Source organism: Antechinus flavipes, chromosome 6 (assembly GCF_016432865.1).
Source record: "Antechinus flavipes isolate AdamAnt ecotype Samford, QLD, Australia chromosome 6, AdamAnt_v2, whole genome shotgun sequence".
Lineage (NCBI taxonomy): Eukaryota > Metazoa > Chordata > Mammalia > Dasyuromorphia > Dasyuridae > Antechinus > Antechinus flavipes.
The window spans coordinates 76,397,294-76,415,400 of NC_067403.1; the positions used below are offsets into that span (position 1 = coordinate 76,397,294).

An 18,107-nucleotide genomic window follows, 5' to 3' on the forward strand; every position below is an offset into this window, starting at 1 on the left:
CTGGATATTCTCTCTTCTCTGGATTTTAATAACATTCCTTTCCAGTGATTCCCATCCTTATATGTGTAACTGCTCCTCAGTCTCCTTACTGGTTTTTTATCCATGACTCTCTTTGCTTCCAACCATGGGTATATTCCACAGCTCTATCCTGGACCTTATGTTTTCTTTCAATGACTTATCAGTCCCCATGACTTTTGTTATTTCTTTAAAAACTCAGGGCTTATTGATTCAACCCCATTATCTATATATCCTAAACTCAAGTTCAGTATTGCCATCTTCCTGTTGAACATTTCAAACAGGATGAACCATAGACTCCTCAGATTCAATCTGTCCAAAAGAGTTCTCCTCCTCCTCTTAACCAACACCTCTTCTGAACTTCCCCATGTCTACTGAAAGTACCATCATCCTTCTAATCTCCACATTTAAAAGTTAAGGATTATTCTTGACTCAGTACGCATACTCTGGACATATCCTATCTGCTGCTCAATCTTCTGACTTAGATCTTTACATTTCTTGTATCTGTCCTCTATTTATATTTTGGTCACCATCTTAGCACTCAAACCCTCATCATTCTTGGCCAGGACTTGTTCAATGGACTCCTAATTAGTTGTCCTGCCTCATCTCTCCCCATTTCTTAGTTATAAATGTGACTAAGTCATCCCCATATTTAAAACACTTCAATGGGTTCTTTATGCTTCTAATATAAAATATAAACTCTTCCTCACTTTTGCCCCATAAAATTCTTTACTTCCTTCAGGATACAGCTCAAATACTACCTTGTACATGATACATTTTCCAATTCTCCAAATACGAATATCTCCTTTGTTCTTGTTATTAATTCCTTATATACATATGCATGTATATGCATACACATATACACACATGTGTATTAATATATTAAAGTACATCTTCCCTGACATATTAAAAGTTTATTGAAAACAGGGCCCAATTAATTTTGTTTTAGCATCCTCAATGCCTAGCACAGTCACTGGTGCATAGCAGGACCTTAATAAAAGATTATTGTTTGAGACAACAAGGAGTGACAGAAAATCATAATAAAAGCATGTAACAAATGAATAAAGATAGTGATGAATGAATTTTCATGAGTAGAAACCTTAACTCGAAAAGAATTCTAATAACTCTTATATTTAGTCCTATATAAGCAATCAATAAGAGTAATAATAATAACACTTACATAGCATTTTAAAGCTTGCAAAGCACTTGACATATATTATTATGCCTTTTGCCCCTTACAACAGTCCTATGAGGTAAATGTTATTTTATGTCTTTTTTTTTTTTTACAGATAAGGAAGGAGAGACTTAGAGGTTAAGCAATGTGTCCAGGATCTCATAGTTAATGGCGTCTAGGGTTTGATGTTCTATCCAATGTCATGGATAGCTAAAGAAGGATAAGGGCAGTTCTGGACAAAAGTTGGAACTGACTTGGAAAAATCCACACCAAATACAGAGAATAGAACTGAATAAGCATTTGAAATAGCAACAAGTGTCATTTAATTTACATCATGCTTTAAGGTTTATAAAATGCTATGAATACATTATTGCACTTGATTCTTACAATGTTCTACAAGGTAGAAACTACAAATGTTATTACTATTTGACAGGTAAGGGAAGAGAGGCTGTGAGAGATTAGGAATAGCTTGCCCAGTCACACAGAAAGCTAGTGTCAGAGATGTGAAATCTAGAAAACCAAATAATAACGGAAAGATCTGTGGGTAGAACAGAAATAGAGCTAAGAGTAGAATTAAGGAAAGCAGTCAAGAATCAAAGTTGATGGAGGAAGTGAAAGAAGAAGGTGCAGCTGGGAATATAAATATATAAGTATCATTACCAGGAAACCCCAAGATAAATGAGAAAGTTTGCTGTCCCTAAGTTTTATTTTTGCTTGTTCATAGAAGATCTAATCCTGAAACATCCATGAAGACTTATAGGTAGATGGTAAATGAACAAGAAGAAGAATAAGCATTTATTAAGCACCTACTGTATACCAGATACTGTGCTAAATATGTCCCAAGACAACTCTGAGTGCCATTATCTCCATTTTATAGGAAATAGGCAGAGATTCAATGACTTGCTTAGGGCCACATCTGAACTCAGATCTTCCTGAATCCAGACCTAACATTCTAAACATTCTATCAACTCAATGCTCTTAAAAACAACAACTCTATCTAAGCTACCTAGTTCCAGGAGAAGGAAGGGACTTTAAACTGGCAAGTCCCAAATAATGGCTTTCCAAGATCACAGTACACTCACAGAGAAGCAGAATGTCATTAAGTGTATTATCTTGCCTCTCTTGTGAACTATGTAATATGTAAATTCCAAAATGTACAAAACAGACTGGTAACACAAGAGAAACCTGGCAAAAAATAATCTCTCTAGACAATGTGTTGAATTGGACATTGATTTTCTAATATTGGAAATGCAGACTATACAAGATCAGGTATTCACAGAAGATTAAACCACTATTGAATTTATTCCGAAGATTAATAAAAGATGAAAAAAAGAATGAAAGGAAAGATTATTACATAAGAAAGAAAAAAAACCTTTAAAGGGGGAGCACTGAAATAAGAAGAGAGGGCTGAAATCCATTCAAGAAAAAAGGTGAAGATAGAAAAGGTGTTTTCAAGGTGGTAGATGTGTGAGACAGGTGTCAACTGATAACTCCAGACTCTGAGATGTGGATTTTATATCCAAGATTGCTAAATGATCAAATTGTTATTATGTCAAGAAAGGAAAAAAATTAATTCATAAGTTTTTCCTCTCTGTTAAAGACATTTATGAACCCCTCTTCTTTATATATAGAGTCCCAGAATTCTATTAAATAAGAATGAAGTTTTTTTTTTCAATTCAAATAAGACAAGGATCTACTGTGGGTCAATCATTGTGCTAGGTCTGGAGGATAAGAATAGAAAAGAAAAGAAATAGAACTTGCCTTCATGGAGTTTGCCTTCTATTGAGGGGGAAAAAAATTTATGCCAGTAAGCAAATGAAAATTAGATTTAAAATAAACACAAAGTCACTTTAGGGTGGAAGAAAAAGCTAACAATCAAGAAGATGAATTGAATAGAAAATATCTTATCCCAGGGAAATCAAGTCTGAAGAGGATAGGATTCCAAGGAGCTCCAAAATTTGTAGCACTTTAGAACCGATGTGGAAAATGAGTAAAATGGGACCTTTTTTCTTGGCTAGAGTTGGACTGGATTCAAATTTCAGCCTCAAAGATAAAAGGCTGATGTCTGATCCCTGAACCTATTTATCACATTTAGGGATTTAATCTGAAGTCTCCACAATAAAAAGTGCTTTCATTGTATATTAAAGAGCTATCACTTATTTGGGAGGATTTTGCTGGGAAATGAGTCAGGCACTTTCTTTTAATGATTATGTGTCTTGAAAGTTCAACAAAAGGAAGGTTTATCACTAAAACATATTAGTCTGCTGAGGATTAACAGCATGCTGCTGAAACACATCAATAGAGAATAAGTACTTTATTCATAGACTACAATGGGATCTCTGATTTTTTTTAATGCAAAGAAGTTTTTGTTTTTGTTTTTGTTCATTAAATAGTTTTTTGTTACCACGGAGGAAGAAATTTCAATTTGACTTAAGGAGAGGTTGTTTAGACAAAATAAAAAATACAGCTAGCAATAATAGCTAATGTTAATATAGTGCTGACTAATATAGTACCAGGTACTATATGTTAAGCACTTTACAATTACTATCTCATTTGTTCCTTATAATAACAGTGGAAAGTGAATACCATTATTACAACTGAGGAAACTGAGGCATATATAGGTTAAATGCCTTTTCCAGGGTCACACAGCTACTTACTACCTGAAGAAAGGTTTAAACTGAGGACTTTTGACTTTGCCAGAAGTCTATCTATTGTACCACATAGCTGTCCTAGAAAATAAAATGGCAATTATATAACTATGGTAAATAGATCACATCCTCTATATCTCCCTCCCTGTTTGGAGTTTTTGCTGAGTACTAGAGAGCCAAGTCCATTTAATTCTGCTAAAATGTTGTTTTGGTCTATTTAATAATGCAAAATGCTTTAATACTTGACATAAAATATACCATATAAAAATAAATGGAAGAGAATCGTGTTGAACATTATAAAGTTAATGGGATGTAGAGAAAGACACATGGCTATGAAGAGACTGGTATAGCCCTTTCAAAGAAAAGAGATCATATGGGCCTTAACTTTTCCAAAAATAAATATACTGTAGTTCTTGAATTATCTCATTGTAAACTGTAAAAAAAAAATTAATGCCCATACTTGATTCTAAAACTTTCACATGATCAAATGACTTGAAGACTTTGCTTTAAGCCTCTTACTACTCGTAAGCCAATCCCCAGAAAATGTTCTGCTGGCAATGGCAGGTAAATGTAAATTGCTGGGCATCTTGAGAAAATAACATTTATATTCTACTACATAAAATGTCTATTAAAATGAAAGTTTTTCCAGCTATGTTTTAATCTTCAAAGAAATATTGATCTTGTTCTCTTCTAGAAAGAAAACAAATTCTCACTTTTATCTTAAGTGTCAGGGCCTTGGGATAATCTCATTTAGACACCAAAACAAATTTGGTTTATAAAATATTCCATTTAACATGTACCCACAAGGAGGTCAGAGGCAGATGGAAAGGTTCCAACAAATTCTAAGTATTAATAAGCAATACTTTTTGTAGTAGCAAAAAAAAATGGAAACAGTGGGTATACATCAATTGGCAACTGGTTTTACAAATTGTGGTAAATGAATATATGGATGATTATTACTCTCTAAGAAATCATGAATATGAGGAATTCAGAGCAAATAATGCAGAGTGAAGAAAGAAAATATACACAATGACAGTAATACTGTAAAATATGCCCCGCCTCTGTAGAGAAATGAATGGGTATTAGAGGTATCAAATATTTGTTATATATGCTATTATATCAAGTGCTTTATCTCATTTTATATTTGTCTGTATATGTATAGAAAGGTTTTACTAGCAGCTGATTCAGAGATGCAGTATAATATATCAGGAAATAACTGTGGTATTTAATAATAGACATTCATAAAATATTTAAAAATAAAATTTTTATTAAAAATCATACTCTACCAATTGGATAGAGATGATATATAACAAAAATACCATTTACTTAGTAGGGCTATGACATCCAGGCAATAGGTACCATTCTCACGTCATATTCGTCATTCAACAAGTATTATCAAACTTTTACTTAATTCCAAAGATTCCTGCAGTTAATGACACCATGCCTACCAAAATCTGTTGCTAAAGATGAGGAAGTAGAGAAATTCACAGTGCCCAGAACATAGTAGGTGCTTAATAAATGTGATTGATTGATTGACCAGATCTTCCAGATAAAACCAACATGCAAAATATTTTGGGAGAGAGTGGCTGAAAGCATGTCAGATAATATGGTTCATATTTAAGAAATAAAAGAAACCAAAGACTTGCTGACTATTTTATGCCCACAAAACAAATACTTTCAGTAGAGTCAGGGGAAAATGTGTGAAACACATTTCTTTGTACTATTCCAACCTAACAAAGAAATTCTAAAAGTATTTGAATTTGAACCTTATTATATTCTCTCAGCAAATATTTCTAGGGAAAAGTAGCTTTCCATGGATATATCTGCCATTCGTTCTCCCCTACATTTTTCCAGTCTCCTCAACTAAGGAAATTGGGATGACTAGATGGTACTATAGTAGATAAGAGTGCCAAGCCTGGAGTCAAGAAGACTCATCTTCCTGAGTTTAAATCTGTCCTCAGATACTTACTAGCTTGTGTGAACCTGGGCAAGCCACTTAATCCTGATACCCTCAATTCTCTTATCTATAAAAAGAAATGGAGAAGGAAATGGCAAACCACTCCAACATCTTTGCCAAGAAAATAGGATCAAAAAGAGTCAGAAGTGACTTAAAATGATAGAATAATAATAAAAGTCCTTGACAAAATGTGGGTATAGTGGGAACTCATCAACTCAGATTTTTTTAAAGATCTGAGTAGAAAAACATACAAGTAGAGACAGAGATTAGAAGATAAATATTTTATTAAATGGCATTGTGTTATAAGCATAGAGTCAGAATGAGATGACTACTAAAGACCAAAAAATATATATATTTTAGCTAGGTTGGGGGAAACAGGAAACTCAAAAAATAGATAGGACTTCTGCTTGGTGTAAAATTGAAGGAAAATAAAGAAGGGCAAAAAAGAAATAGGAATTAATCAGGCCTTCTTTTGTTTCTTATTTCTCTACCAGATCTTTTATAGTAGGAAGAAGAAAACAAAACTTGTTAACAAGGAATTAACAAGATAAGTGAAATGGTAAGGGAGCATCTAGCTGCTCTTATTGAATTCAAGGAACTATTTTGAATGCTCTAAGCTGTGTTTGCTGACACTCTTGTTGGTGATTTTGAAAAATCAAAGATAATGGGAGAACTTATGTAGAATTCAGGATTTTTTTTTATTTTCAAAAAAGAGAAGAAAGTAAAATCTTCAAACTGTAGACCAAGATATAAAAGAATGATAAGAATTGATCATATTTAGCTTGTAAAAGAGAAGACTTTTAGGTCAGGAGAAGGGAAGGCAGAAGGCAAGAAAGGAAAAGAATTAATATCTATCTTCAAATGTTTGAAGAGCTAAGATATGTTTATTCTCCCTGGACCTGGAAAACAGGACTAGGAGGCAAGATTGTAAAAATTTCAGAGGTAAATTTAGGCCTCAAATAACTAAAAACTAAAGTTGTCCAAAAGTGGAGTGGACTATTCCTTTAAGCGGATTCTTCATTTCTGGAAACCTTCAAGCAGAGGAGGGATGCCCACTTGTTTTGTTTAGTCACTTCAGTCATGTCCAACTCTTTGTGACCCTACTTAGGATTTTCTTGGCAAAGATACTAAAGTGGTTTGTCATTTCCTACTCCAGCTAATTATATAGATAAGGAAGCTGAAGTAAACAGGTAAATGATCTGTCCAGGGTAACACAGCTAGTAAGTGTCTGAAACCAGATTTGAATTCATGAAGATCAGTTTTGGTGATTGTAAGCCCAGTTGTAAGCCTCAAATTGTGGGAGATACTATAAAACAGTCTCCATTTTTTAATAGGTTGGTCTAAGGAAACTTACATTCCATCAAGCTAAGATTCTATGAGATTGTGATTATGACAGGAATTTACTAGAGGAGATGAAAAAGGACATTTTAGAGAGGATTCAGTTTGAATACAAGGAGATAGGCTGGGAAAGGAAAAAGAAAAAGGAAAAATAAAAAGATCAACTAATACATAGGACCAAAGATTTGCCCCTACTGTGAAGGAGAAGCTTCATTCACACTAGTGTAGTGAATGGATGGAGGGCTGATCTTATGGTCAGAAAGGCCTGGGGTAAAATTCTGTCTCAAATACCTAGGCTTGGTAACCTTGTCTATATAACCCTGGGCAGGGATCTTCGCATCATCCACAGGCAGCTCTCTAAGATTATAAATTACAGCTCAATTCCTGATCTAAGAAATGTGTTTCCCTTACTATATAGGAGTTTCCCCACACTGATGAAATCACAGCTTTAGAACAACAAAATAAATGTAGGTCACAAGGGTTCTTAATCTGGAGTCCACAAGCAGTAACTAGATAGCAGAATGCTGGCTCTGGAGGGAGGAAAATCTGTCTTCCTGAGTTCAAATCTTGCCTCAGACACTAACTACTTGTGTGACTTAGGGCACACAACTATTTGTCTCAGTTTCCTCCTCTGTAAAAATGAAGTGGAGAAGGAAATAGCAAACCACTCAAATATCTTTGCCGAGAAAACCCCAAATAGGGTCATGGTGATTCCCACAACTTGGGGAGGGGAAAGGGGACCTTTCTAAGATTGTTTGACTTTACTCCCTTCCAAGTAGTGTACAATCCAGTAACTATCCAAGAAATAATCTTTTTGTTGTTTCTTCTACTCAACACTCTCATCTTCTACGACTTTGGTTATCTCTCATACCTGAAATGTTCTTCTTTCTCACCACCTGCTATTTTGCCTTCTTCAGGGCTCAGCCCAAATTCTATCTTCTGCAAGAAGTCTTTCCCAAGCTTCTTTTCCATTCTTGTTTCTCCAATGAGAGCACTGCTAATTTTTTCCCTCTGGATTTATCTCCCATTACACTCTATATAGATGCATTTTTACATTTATATGTAAAGAGATGCTGTCTCTTCCCATTTGAAAGTGAGCTCCTTGAGAACCCATATTGTATTTTTGCCTCTCTGTTCATTCCTAGCCCTTAACATATTGACTGGCAGAGGGTTAGTAATTACTAAATGTTTGACCGACTCTCCCTCAGTCCGGATCTTTACAGAACAAAGGGAGAACATCACTAGGGGATATTCCCCATTGACATGTAGGTCACATTTGAACCACATGTCCTTCTGTCCTGCCGTCATCCATCCAACAATCACCTCCATTTCTCACTCTCGACATGGCTTGACTGGTCCTTTGAAAGACTTGGCCATCATGACTGAATATGCATGGCCTTATTTACAACACATGCACGTGGTACTGTAGTTAGATATGTATAAATTCCTTTTTTTTTCCCACTATAACTGGGGGGAATATAAATTTGCTATCCTGTGTACAGTTGCCTAGAATAGTGATATATGTGTGACATTTTTCCCCCTCACACTACATGAGGGTACATGAGAAAGTGGCCACTATCATATTGAAGCTGACTGATGATGGAGGAAAGATGATAATGTATTATGCCTCATGCAGGCTACAAGGAGACCTCCAGCTGAGTGTTGATTCTGAAATTCTCCTCTAACAAGAGAAAAACCTTCAGACCAAGCTCTTAAGTATGTATGAAAGGGAGGGGGGAAAGAATAAAAAAAAAGCAAACCCCCAACTTCATTTAAATTATAAATTTTGTAGTTAAAATGAAATAAAACTTGAAATAAGGAACAAATAGGAATAATGAGTTTATTTAAAATTTCTGCAAAAAAAAAAAGGAGTAGCTTTTACCTCCAAATATTCATTATTTCTTTTTTTTTACACTCACTATTTTGTTTCTACTTTTTCTGTCTCCTTCCAGAATTCTGTAGGTATATATAGGTCAGGTCTACTTCTATAACATCTCTCACATCCATTCCCTTCCTTCCACTCACAGCCACCACTCTAGTTCAGACCCTTATTCTCCTCTTGTTTGGACTACTATTACGGTCTCCTAATTGGTCCCACTGCTTCCAGTTTTTCTGCCCTCTAATCCATCCCTCACAAAGCTGTCAAAATAATCTTCTCAGAGCACAGTTCTGATAATGTCATTCCTTTGCTCAAGAATCTTTAGTATCTCCCCACTGCCTTTATGCTAAAATACAAACTCCCCATATTCTTATTTAAAGCTCTATACAATCTGGCTCCAGCCTACCTTTCTAGACTTATTTTAGGTTATTCCCCATGATGTAAACTGGCCTGCTTAACTGGGAATTAATTCAGCAAACCATCACTGCTTTTGCATAGGCTGTCTCCCCATTTAACTTATATTCCCTTTTCTCACTTATTCATGTTATAATCCCTAGATTCAAAGCTTACTTTTTTTTGAGATTCCCCATCCTCTATTAGTGTTCTCTTCTGCCACAAATTGTCTTGGGGTATGTATCTGTATATTTTGTCATTATAGCCTTAAGATCTAAATTGGCTTCCTTCGTTTGTGCAATGACCAGGCAAGATTTCAGAAAAGAAAATAGAGGATTCCAAAAATCACATCATTTTTAAACCAGGGATTCACATCCACAGGCTCCAAGAACTTCTTTGTTTTTTGAGTTTTTCTTGTGTTTTTGTTTTTAATGTTTTATGTTTTATATTGTTGTGTCCAACTCTCCATGATGCCATATGGGGTTTTCCTGGCAAAGATGCTGGAGTGGTTTGCCATTTCCTTCTCTAACTCATTTTACAGATAAAGAAACTGAGGTAAAAAGTGAAGTGACTTGCCCAGGTTCACACAGTAAGTGTCTGAGGCCAAATCTGAAGTCAGATCCTTCTGACTCCAGGGATAGTGCTCCTTCCACAGGCTCCACCTTAGCTGCCTCACGATATTTTTAATAACTACATTTTGATATCATCGCATCCCCTTATAATTCTATACATTTAAGTTTATGTATTTAATCATGTTATTCAGCAGTCTAATAAAGAGTCCTGACACAAATAAGTTAAGAACTCCTGTTTTAAATTATCCACAAAAACTACGTAGGCTATTAGTGTTCTAAATATGAGACACTGCTATATAGTAGGCAGCAAGTTGATATAATATATGTTGTCAATATTGACATTTGTGCTGTAAATGAAACCCAGGGGAAAAATGAAGTTATAGTTAAAAAAAAAGTAGCTCTCACAGATTCTCTCTTGAGAAGTAAAGTAATTGGTAGTAATGGTTTTAGAGTACATTTAAGAGTGACATGAAGTATCATTACATAGGAAATCTTATACAACACTATTTGTATTAAGTATTTTAAAGAAACTTAGCAAAAATTGCAGTTTGTATGCCATCATTAATTAATTAGTCAGTAAACATTTAGTAAGCTTGTATTATGTGTTGAGTAGTGAGCTAAGCAACAATGGGAATGAAAGCTTATACAGAATAATGCCTGCTCATAACAAAAAAATATATACCCATATATATATGAAAACTTAGTGAGAAATGAGAGGTCAGAGACTTATAGATTTTAAAGTGGTCTCAGATTCATATATTATAAATATTTGAAGTTCCAGATATGGTAAATATCAAATATTGTCACTAAAAATAAAACTGATTAAATGTTGAGATAAAAAAAAAACTTAATTCATGTGAGAATTACTTCCTAGTCATCTGTCTATAAAACCAGACATCCAAATTTTTAGATCAAAAATAAACGTCCACAATAAACTAGGAGAATTAAAAGTAGAAAAAGATGTAGTGTTACAATTGAGGCCAGCCCAACCTGATCTATTTAAATGAGTTAATGACACAGAAAAATGGAAAATAGACAAAAGTACAAACCATTGGCATAAACCATTGCTATAACCTAGTGAAGTTTAAGTATTGCAAGTAGAACAAAAGAGTCTTGGCTAGCCTGAATTATTGTGGATTTATATTCTATAATAAACTGATGTTCAATATAATTAGAGATTTTTTTAAATAGTTGGATTGAGAAGTAGCTTAGCTCAATGCAAAACATTACTGAAACAAGTATTTAGAGACATAATAATATAATCCCCTACCATAGTCTAGCTAGATGATTAGCTAACTCACTTAAAGCTCTCTCAGCCCAAGAGACCTGATTTACACATCAGGAAAGTTGGACCAAATGATTTTTAAGGTGACTTCCAGATTCAAAATGGTAGATGTTTCTGTCTCAGAAGTTAGCTGTTTCATTTAACTATAAGTTACAGGCAACTTATAAGAAAGCTGGCATTTCAATCTGAGTTCTCCAAAACCAGCATTCTTTTTCTATACCATCATGACTATAACCACCTTGTCCTAGTCAAATTAAATGGTATTCCATTGTTCAGGTTTGAGATCATACAAAATATTATCCTTTTCTTCCAAATAGTCAACTGTTTCATTTTAAGAAATTTGCTTTGCAAACCCAATCTTGATCAGGAAAGGCTAGTTCAAGCTTATGATTTTTTAAATTTTTTTTTAAATTAACATTGAGTTATGAGTTGTCTCTCTCCCTCTTTCACAATCCTGCATTATTTAAGACCATCAGTTCTTTTTTTCTAGCAGTAGATAGCATTTTCCTTCATATATTCTTTATAATTGATTTGAATGATCATGTTATTTATAATAGCTTAGTAATTTTGCTAATAGTACAATGTTCTCTTGGTTCTGCTCATTTTATTCTGAATTATTTCATGCAAGTTGTTATATGTTTCTCCCTAAAACCAACCTGCTCATCATTATTTAAAGCATAGTAATATTCCATCATAATCATGTACCATAATTTATCCAGCCATTCATTAATTGAGGGCATCCCCTCACTCTTTCTAGTTCTTTGCCACCATAAAAAATACCTTTAATTTTAGAACATATAAGTTCTTTTCCCTTTCCCCTGAAACTTTGAGAAACTGATCTAAAATAGTATTGCTGATTGAAAGTATATTCACTGGGCATGGTTCCAAATAGCTCTCCAAAATGGTTGGGTCAATTCACAATTCCACAACAGAGTATTAATGTCACAATTTTTTCACATCCCCTTCCAACATTTGTTATTTCCCCTTCCTATTATTTTAATCAATCTGATAGGTATGAGATGGTATCTCAGACTTATTTTAATTTGCATCATTCTAATAGGGATTTAGAATACTTTTCATATGACTAAATATAATTTTGATTTCCTCTTCCAAAAACTGCCTTTTCCTTTGGTCAGAAGTGGTCCTTTGACTATTTATCAGTTGCAGATTGATTCTTATTCTTATAAATTTGACTCAGTTCACTACATATTTGAGATATGAATACTTTATCCTGGCAACTGCCTAGAATTTTTTCTCCAATTTTCTCCTTTTATTCTAATCTCTGCATTTATTTGTACAAAAAATTAGTGTAATCGAAATTATCCATTTTACATCCTACAATATTCTATATCTCTTAGTTATTCATAAATTCTTCTCTTATCTACAAATCTGATAAGCAATTTGCTCCATGTTTTTCTAATTTACTTATGTTTCCCTTTATGTTTTGGTTATGTATTCCATTTTGACCCTATCTTTATAAATGATATAAGATACTGATCTATTCCTAATTTCTGCCAGACTGCTTTCCAGTTTCCCCAGCAGTTTTTATCAAGTATAAGTTCCTATTCCAAAAGCATAGATCTTTGTGTTTATCAAAAAATAAATATATATAATTATTTACTACTATATCATGTACTTACTCTAGTCCACTACTCTACTGTTTTATTTCTTATCTAGTACCAGATAGTTTTAATAATTATCTCTTATATTTTAAGATTTAAGTTTAAGATCTGGTATTGCTAGACCTCTTTCCTTCACATTTTTATTTTCATTAATCACTTTGATATAGTCTTGACATTTTGTTATTATTTTTTTCTCATTCAATAAAATAATTTTTGGTAGTTTAAGTGGTATAGCACTAAATAAGTAGATTATCTTAGCTAGTCAAGCTTATAATTTCAAGTAAAAAACTGTACCCCCAGTGATAAAGTAAATGTATTTGTACTTTTTCATAATAGTGGGAGAAAAACATTCTTATACCTGCTGACTTCTTGCACAGTTTCCACCTTCTTTGCTTGCTTCTTTGGGAACTGGTGGGGAGCGAGGGGGAAAGGAAGAAACAAACTAAGAAACTGTAAGCTTATCAGTTCAATTTATGTTGTTTTAGATTTTCCTAAGAAAGAATGATTCTAGTACACAGTCATATCACATATCAAATTGCCCCAACCAACATCATTTTTGCAGTAATGAAGTTAGTATGTTCTCACCATGCCAATTCTAAATTTTGGTTCCTCTTATAATATCCAAAAGTCAGACGCCAAAGACTGAGCTATTTTTCCACTTGGTGCTTTCTAGATATAGTCCCTTTTCTTTATCCACAGCCTCTTTCACAGGTAAGCATATTCCACTCAGTTGAAGTAATTATGGCAATATTTAATAATAATAATAATGATAATAATAATAATCTGGCAACAATTCACTCTCTAGACTTGTTTTTGCAGAAATCATTAACAATATTAGATGGATGGTAGTTTCAATAGACATAGAATGCTTATAGACTTGAAGCTGGAAAGTACCTCAGAGAGCATCAAGTCCCATTCCCCACTTTTTACAAATGAGAAAACTAGATTCAAGAAAGCTTGTTTCTTCCCCAAGCTTTCACTGGGAGTAATGCTCAGAGGCAGGGCTTCTCCTATGGAAAATGCTCATGGCAAATTCTGAGGAACTAAAATATGACCAGAAATACAAAACACTGAATTCATAATTTAAAAGTTTTGCCTTTTAAGAGTCAATTACAGAGAGCTAAAGTTGAAGACTGACAGCCCCTCTGAAATGGAGGACAGAGCCATACATAAGATACACTCTCAATAGCTAAGCAATCATTAAAATAAGGAGACCCTCAACTTACATCCAACAGAAGCAGAAACATCTATTTTGATCAGTCACTAAAACGCATGACTATTGGGGAAGTATTTAGAAGTATTTAAAAGAAAATAAGCAATTAAGACTAAGAAAGATAAAAATAAAGTATGAATTTTCTTAAGGAAACCACATATTTCTCCCTCAAAATGAAAGGATCAGTCTCAAGTTTCTATTATATTTTCTCAAAAGTAAAATATCTGATGTTAACAAATGTTTTATTCCATATAATTTTTGGAGCTAATAATTAACCATTCTCTTACATATATGTTAGAATGAGACAACGATAACCTCGTGGATGTGTTTATGACAATTATCAAGTGTTCAGTGTTTTTAGAATAAGCAGGCAGGCCAAGTCCTATCAAGGTAAGGAAATACTCTTTATTCTAGAAGAATACCACGATATTCTTTATTTTACCACCAAGACTGGAGAATAAGGGACTAGGAGATAGGTGGGGCTGGTAAGTTCCATTTTTCAAAGCAGCTCATTGGAAAATGCATGATGTCATGTCATGGTTTGGAAAAGAAAAATTTTAACACAAGAATATAAAACTTCTGTCATACTTTCACCTAAAACCATGTAGGGCAGAATGTGCTTGGCTCAAAACAATCTGTTCACACTAGATATGACCACAACACACTTGCCAACAGATTTTTTTTCCTTCTCTGCTATTCCTTGGCAATTTCTATATCATGAAGGGTTATCAAAAGTGAAGGCTGCTGAATGAAATATTCTCATTCTTAAAGAATTTCCCTTCCTAAGATTTTCTGCTCTCCTTTAATTTGCCTGCCAATCCTAACTTCCTTCCGCAGTTATAGCACCAACTGCTGTAGTTCCTTTCTTCATGCTTGTTTTCCCTGGAATGGAAACTCCCTCCACTGATGCAGATTTTAACCCTTTTTTCTGAGTTGCTACAATCCAAAAAGAAGAGTAATTCTCTAGATGCTGCCGTTCATGTGGAGATGCTTTTTTGACTGAGACTCATTTCCTGTTAAATGACATGCATTTCTACAAGGGAATCATACTCTTAAGTCTTTCTATCTGGATAACGCGTATGCAGAAGTAAATTGAAGCTAGCTCTTACTGACTTGGGAGAGCCAAGTGTTAAATTTTCAGTGTGAGTACACCTTGGAAATCTGCAAATATTATAAATCAGCTCTTGATTTGTTATTTTATTGTCTAGATTTAAGATGGTGATGGAGAAAGTGTTAATGCAAATTAAATTTAAAAGTCTGCCATGCATATATTTTGGATAAATTTTGTTAAACATTTATTGGCACATCATTAGAATTACCTCAGCTCTACTCTTTTTGCTACAATGAGATATCAAAGGAGGACTTTGATTAGTAGTGTTTTTCCCCCCACAAAATGTTAGCAGAGCCAGTCCAATTTAATACAGTCCTTCAAGAAGGGGAATTTGTAAAGCATCTTCTGCATGGTAGGTACTGTGGTATGTCCTTTACAAAGATCTCATTTGATCAACAATTTATCTGCAATTTGATTTTTGAGCACTATTTAGGGGCATTGAGAAATTAAGAATTCTGGCCAGGGTAATACAGCTAAGTATATATATCAAAGGTAGGATTCAAATAGATCAGTTTGCCTCCAAAACCAGTCCTCTCATAACTGTATCAAGCTTCTTCTCTGTCTCTATCAATTATTTTCTCATCCATTTCCAGCCTAAATCAAATTTATTCTAATACTTAATAACCTCTCTAAGCTTGTCCCATGGTATTTGATGAAATTCCTTTTTTTTTTCTAAATACTTTCTCCACTCTCACAATTTATCTCAACGCAAACTTCCTTCTGACCATTTACACAATATCAGTACAGCTGGTGCTTTACAACACTTCCATCTGCAGCTCCTCTTGAGAGCAGCTTTCCTGTATCTCTCAGCTCCATTAATTCTCCTCCTCTTTCCAAATCTCCTCTCAAAATACATCTTTTCTCCTCTTGCCAATACTCCTAATTTTTCTCATAGCCTAATAATTAAATTCTTGCATTGATTAACCATATGTCTTTAAACCACTCTTTTTTAAAAAATGTTTTAACTTAGTATCCAAAAGCTAGGCACTTCCCCATACTAATCTATTATGAGCCTGGCATTCAGGGCCACAATTTACACTAAGGAGGAATCTGCATTGGTGTCTCTCCACCGACAAAGGGAAACTACAGAAAAGGGATAGCTCTCCAGAGTTTTTTTTTTCCTGCTGGAAACAGTTGGTGACCCCTGGAGACATACACATAAACACACCACTAAAGGTGAACTTGACGGCTTGGTTAAAAATAGATAACTGTGAAAATAAAATCATTAACAGCATATACATACAGGCTTATAAATTACACATTAACACATATGTGAGATAAACTGAAAAGCTTTTTCTGCCAAGGCCTGGAGACTGAGATTTGTGTTTCCCCTGAAAAAGTCAATCATGTCATTAACACCTTCTGGGAACAGCCCCAAGAGCTGGGATCTTCATACAGCTGGTGGTATGAGAAACCATCTCAACAGGAGCCCTCACTGGATAAAACATCCCCTCCTACCCACGTACACGAAGGACCTATAGCAACAACAACAACAACAATGATAAACATAACATTTTAAGATTGTAAAATGCATTTTATTATTTTATTTGATCATCAAAAAAGCCTTGTGAGATAGGTATTTTAAGAATATCTCCATTTTATAGATGGGAAAATTGAGGCACAAAGACATTGAATGACCTACACCAGACTTCTTAGTGAGTGTCTGAAACAGGATTCTAATTCAAGGTCTTCTTGTATCAAATTTAGAGCCCTAGTCCCTTAGCCACCTAACTTGCCTCCTTGTCCTAGAGACCATTGTTGCACCCACTGTGGATCTCTCATCCTGGATGAGTGACTAACCAAAAATCTCACAAGAGAAGCAGCAGAAAGGGTGTCCTCAGAGAGAGAAAAGGAATCCATGAAATGTCAAGAGATCTTGAGGAGCGCTTCTAAGCCCATTTGTGGGATTTATAAGATTTATAGGAAGACCTCAACGAAACTCACCCAGAATCAGAAGGCATGGGTGAATTGTAGTCCACATTGCTGAGGGAGTGCACTTAGGAGGAAGTCATAGAGCCATCAAAATAGAACAGTAGGTGTTATTATGGAGAAGCAAAGATCCAGCTTTATGGGAGGAGGAAGGTTAACAACAGGGGAAATATAAAGAAAGGTTTGGTAGAGGAATTCAAAGGGGAGATAGCATTTGAGTTCACTTTTAAAAGCCAATTTAAGCAAATGCTTAACCTTAGTTTCCTCATCTATAAATGGAGACAATAATATCTAAGTATCCTCACAGAAAAGCATTTAGGGAATCACAATACACTATATAGTTATGAAGAACTTTATTCTTATTATTGCATTGGGCAAATCTACACAAGTGACTAAAATTCTGAGAAGCAGCATAGCTTAATGGACCAGCCTCAAGGCAGGAAAATCTGAGTTCAATTCACACCTTTGACTAATACTATTTGACCACTTAAACTCCCAGTACTTTAGACAGCTCTTTAAAACTATGACTGTTAGATAAGGTGCTAATCCTCTTGGGTAAAAAGAATTTCCTATCCTCAGACTTTCTTATACCAATGAAATCACAAGTTCTTGTCCCTAAACTTAAATTCAAATTCCAGAATTCCAGTTATAATTTTCTATCCCAAAAATTATTTTTTATCCTATATTACAAGTATTATCAAGGACTTACAAGTTTTATTTCCTTTTATTTCTCATATCAAACAAGTTAATGAATACTTAAACAAAAGAAAGGCAGGACTCTGGACGATATGAAGAAAAGCCTTGAACTGAACAACTCATCAAAAGTTTTCATAATTGGTTCTTTGAATATAAAAACCAACCATACCTGATATCACAACAGACAGAGGACTAGAAACATAAAAAATTGGGAATTGAAGTATCCAAGCTCCATACTTACTAGCTCCATTACTATAGGCAACTCAATCTCTCAG

General features: G+C 34.4%; 1 protein-coding gene across 1 annotated transcript in view; it reads right to left on the reverse strand.

Moving 5' to 3' along the window:
• The window catches only part of IQCM (IQ motif containing M), a 371,357-nt gene that overhangs the window by 291,459 nt on the left and 61,791 nt on the right, over window positions 1–18,107 (reverse strand). The window contains exon 3 of the mRNA XM_051964483.1: window positions 13,242–13,291. Within this exon, the coding sequence (XP_051820443.1) occupies window positions 13,242–13,291 (50 nt within the window). The remainder of the gene's footprint in view (window positions 1–13,241; window positions 13,292–18,107) is intronic.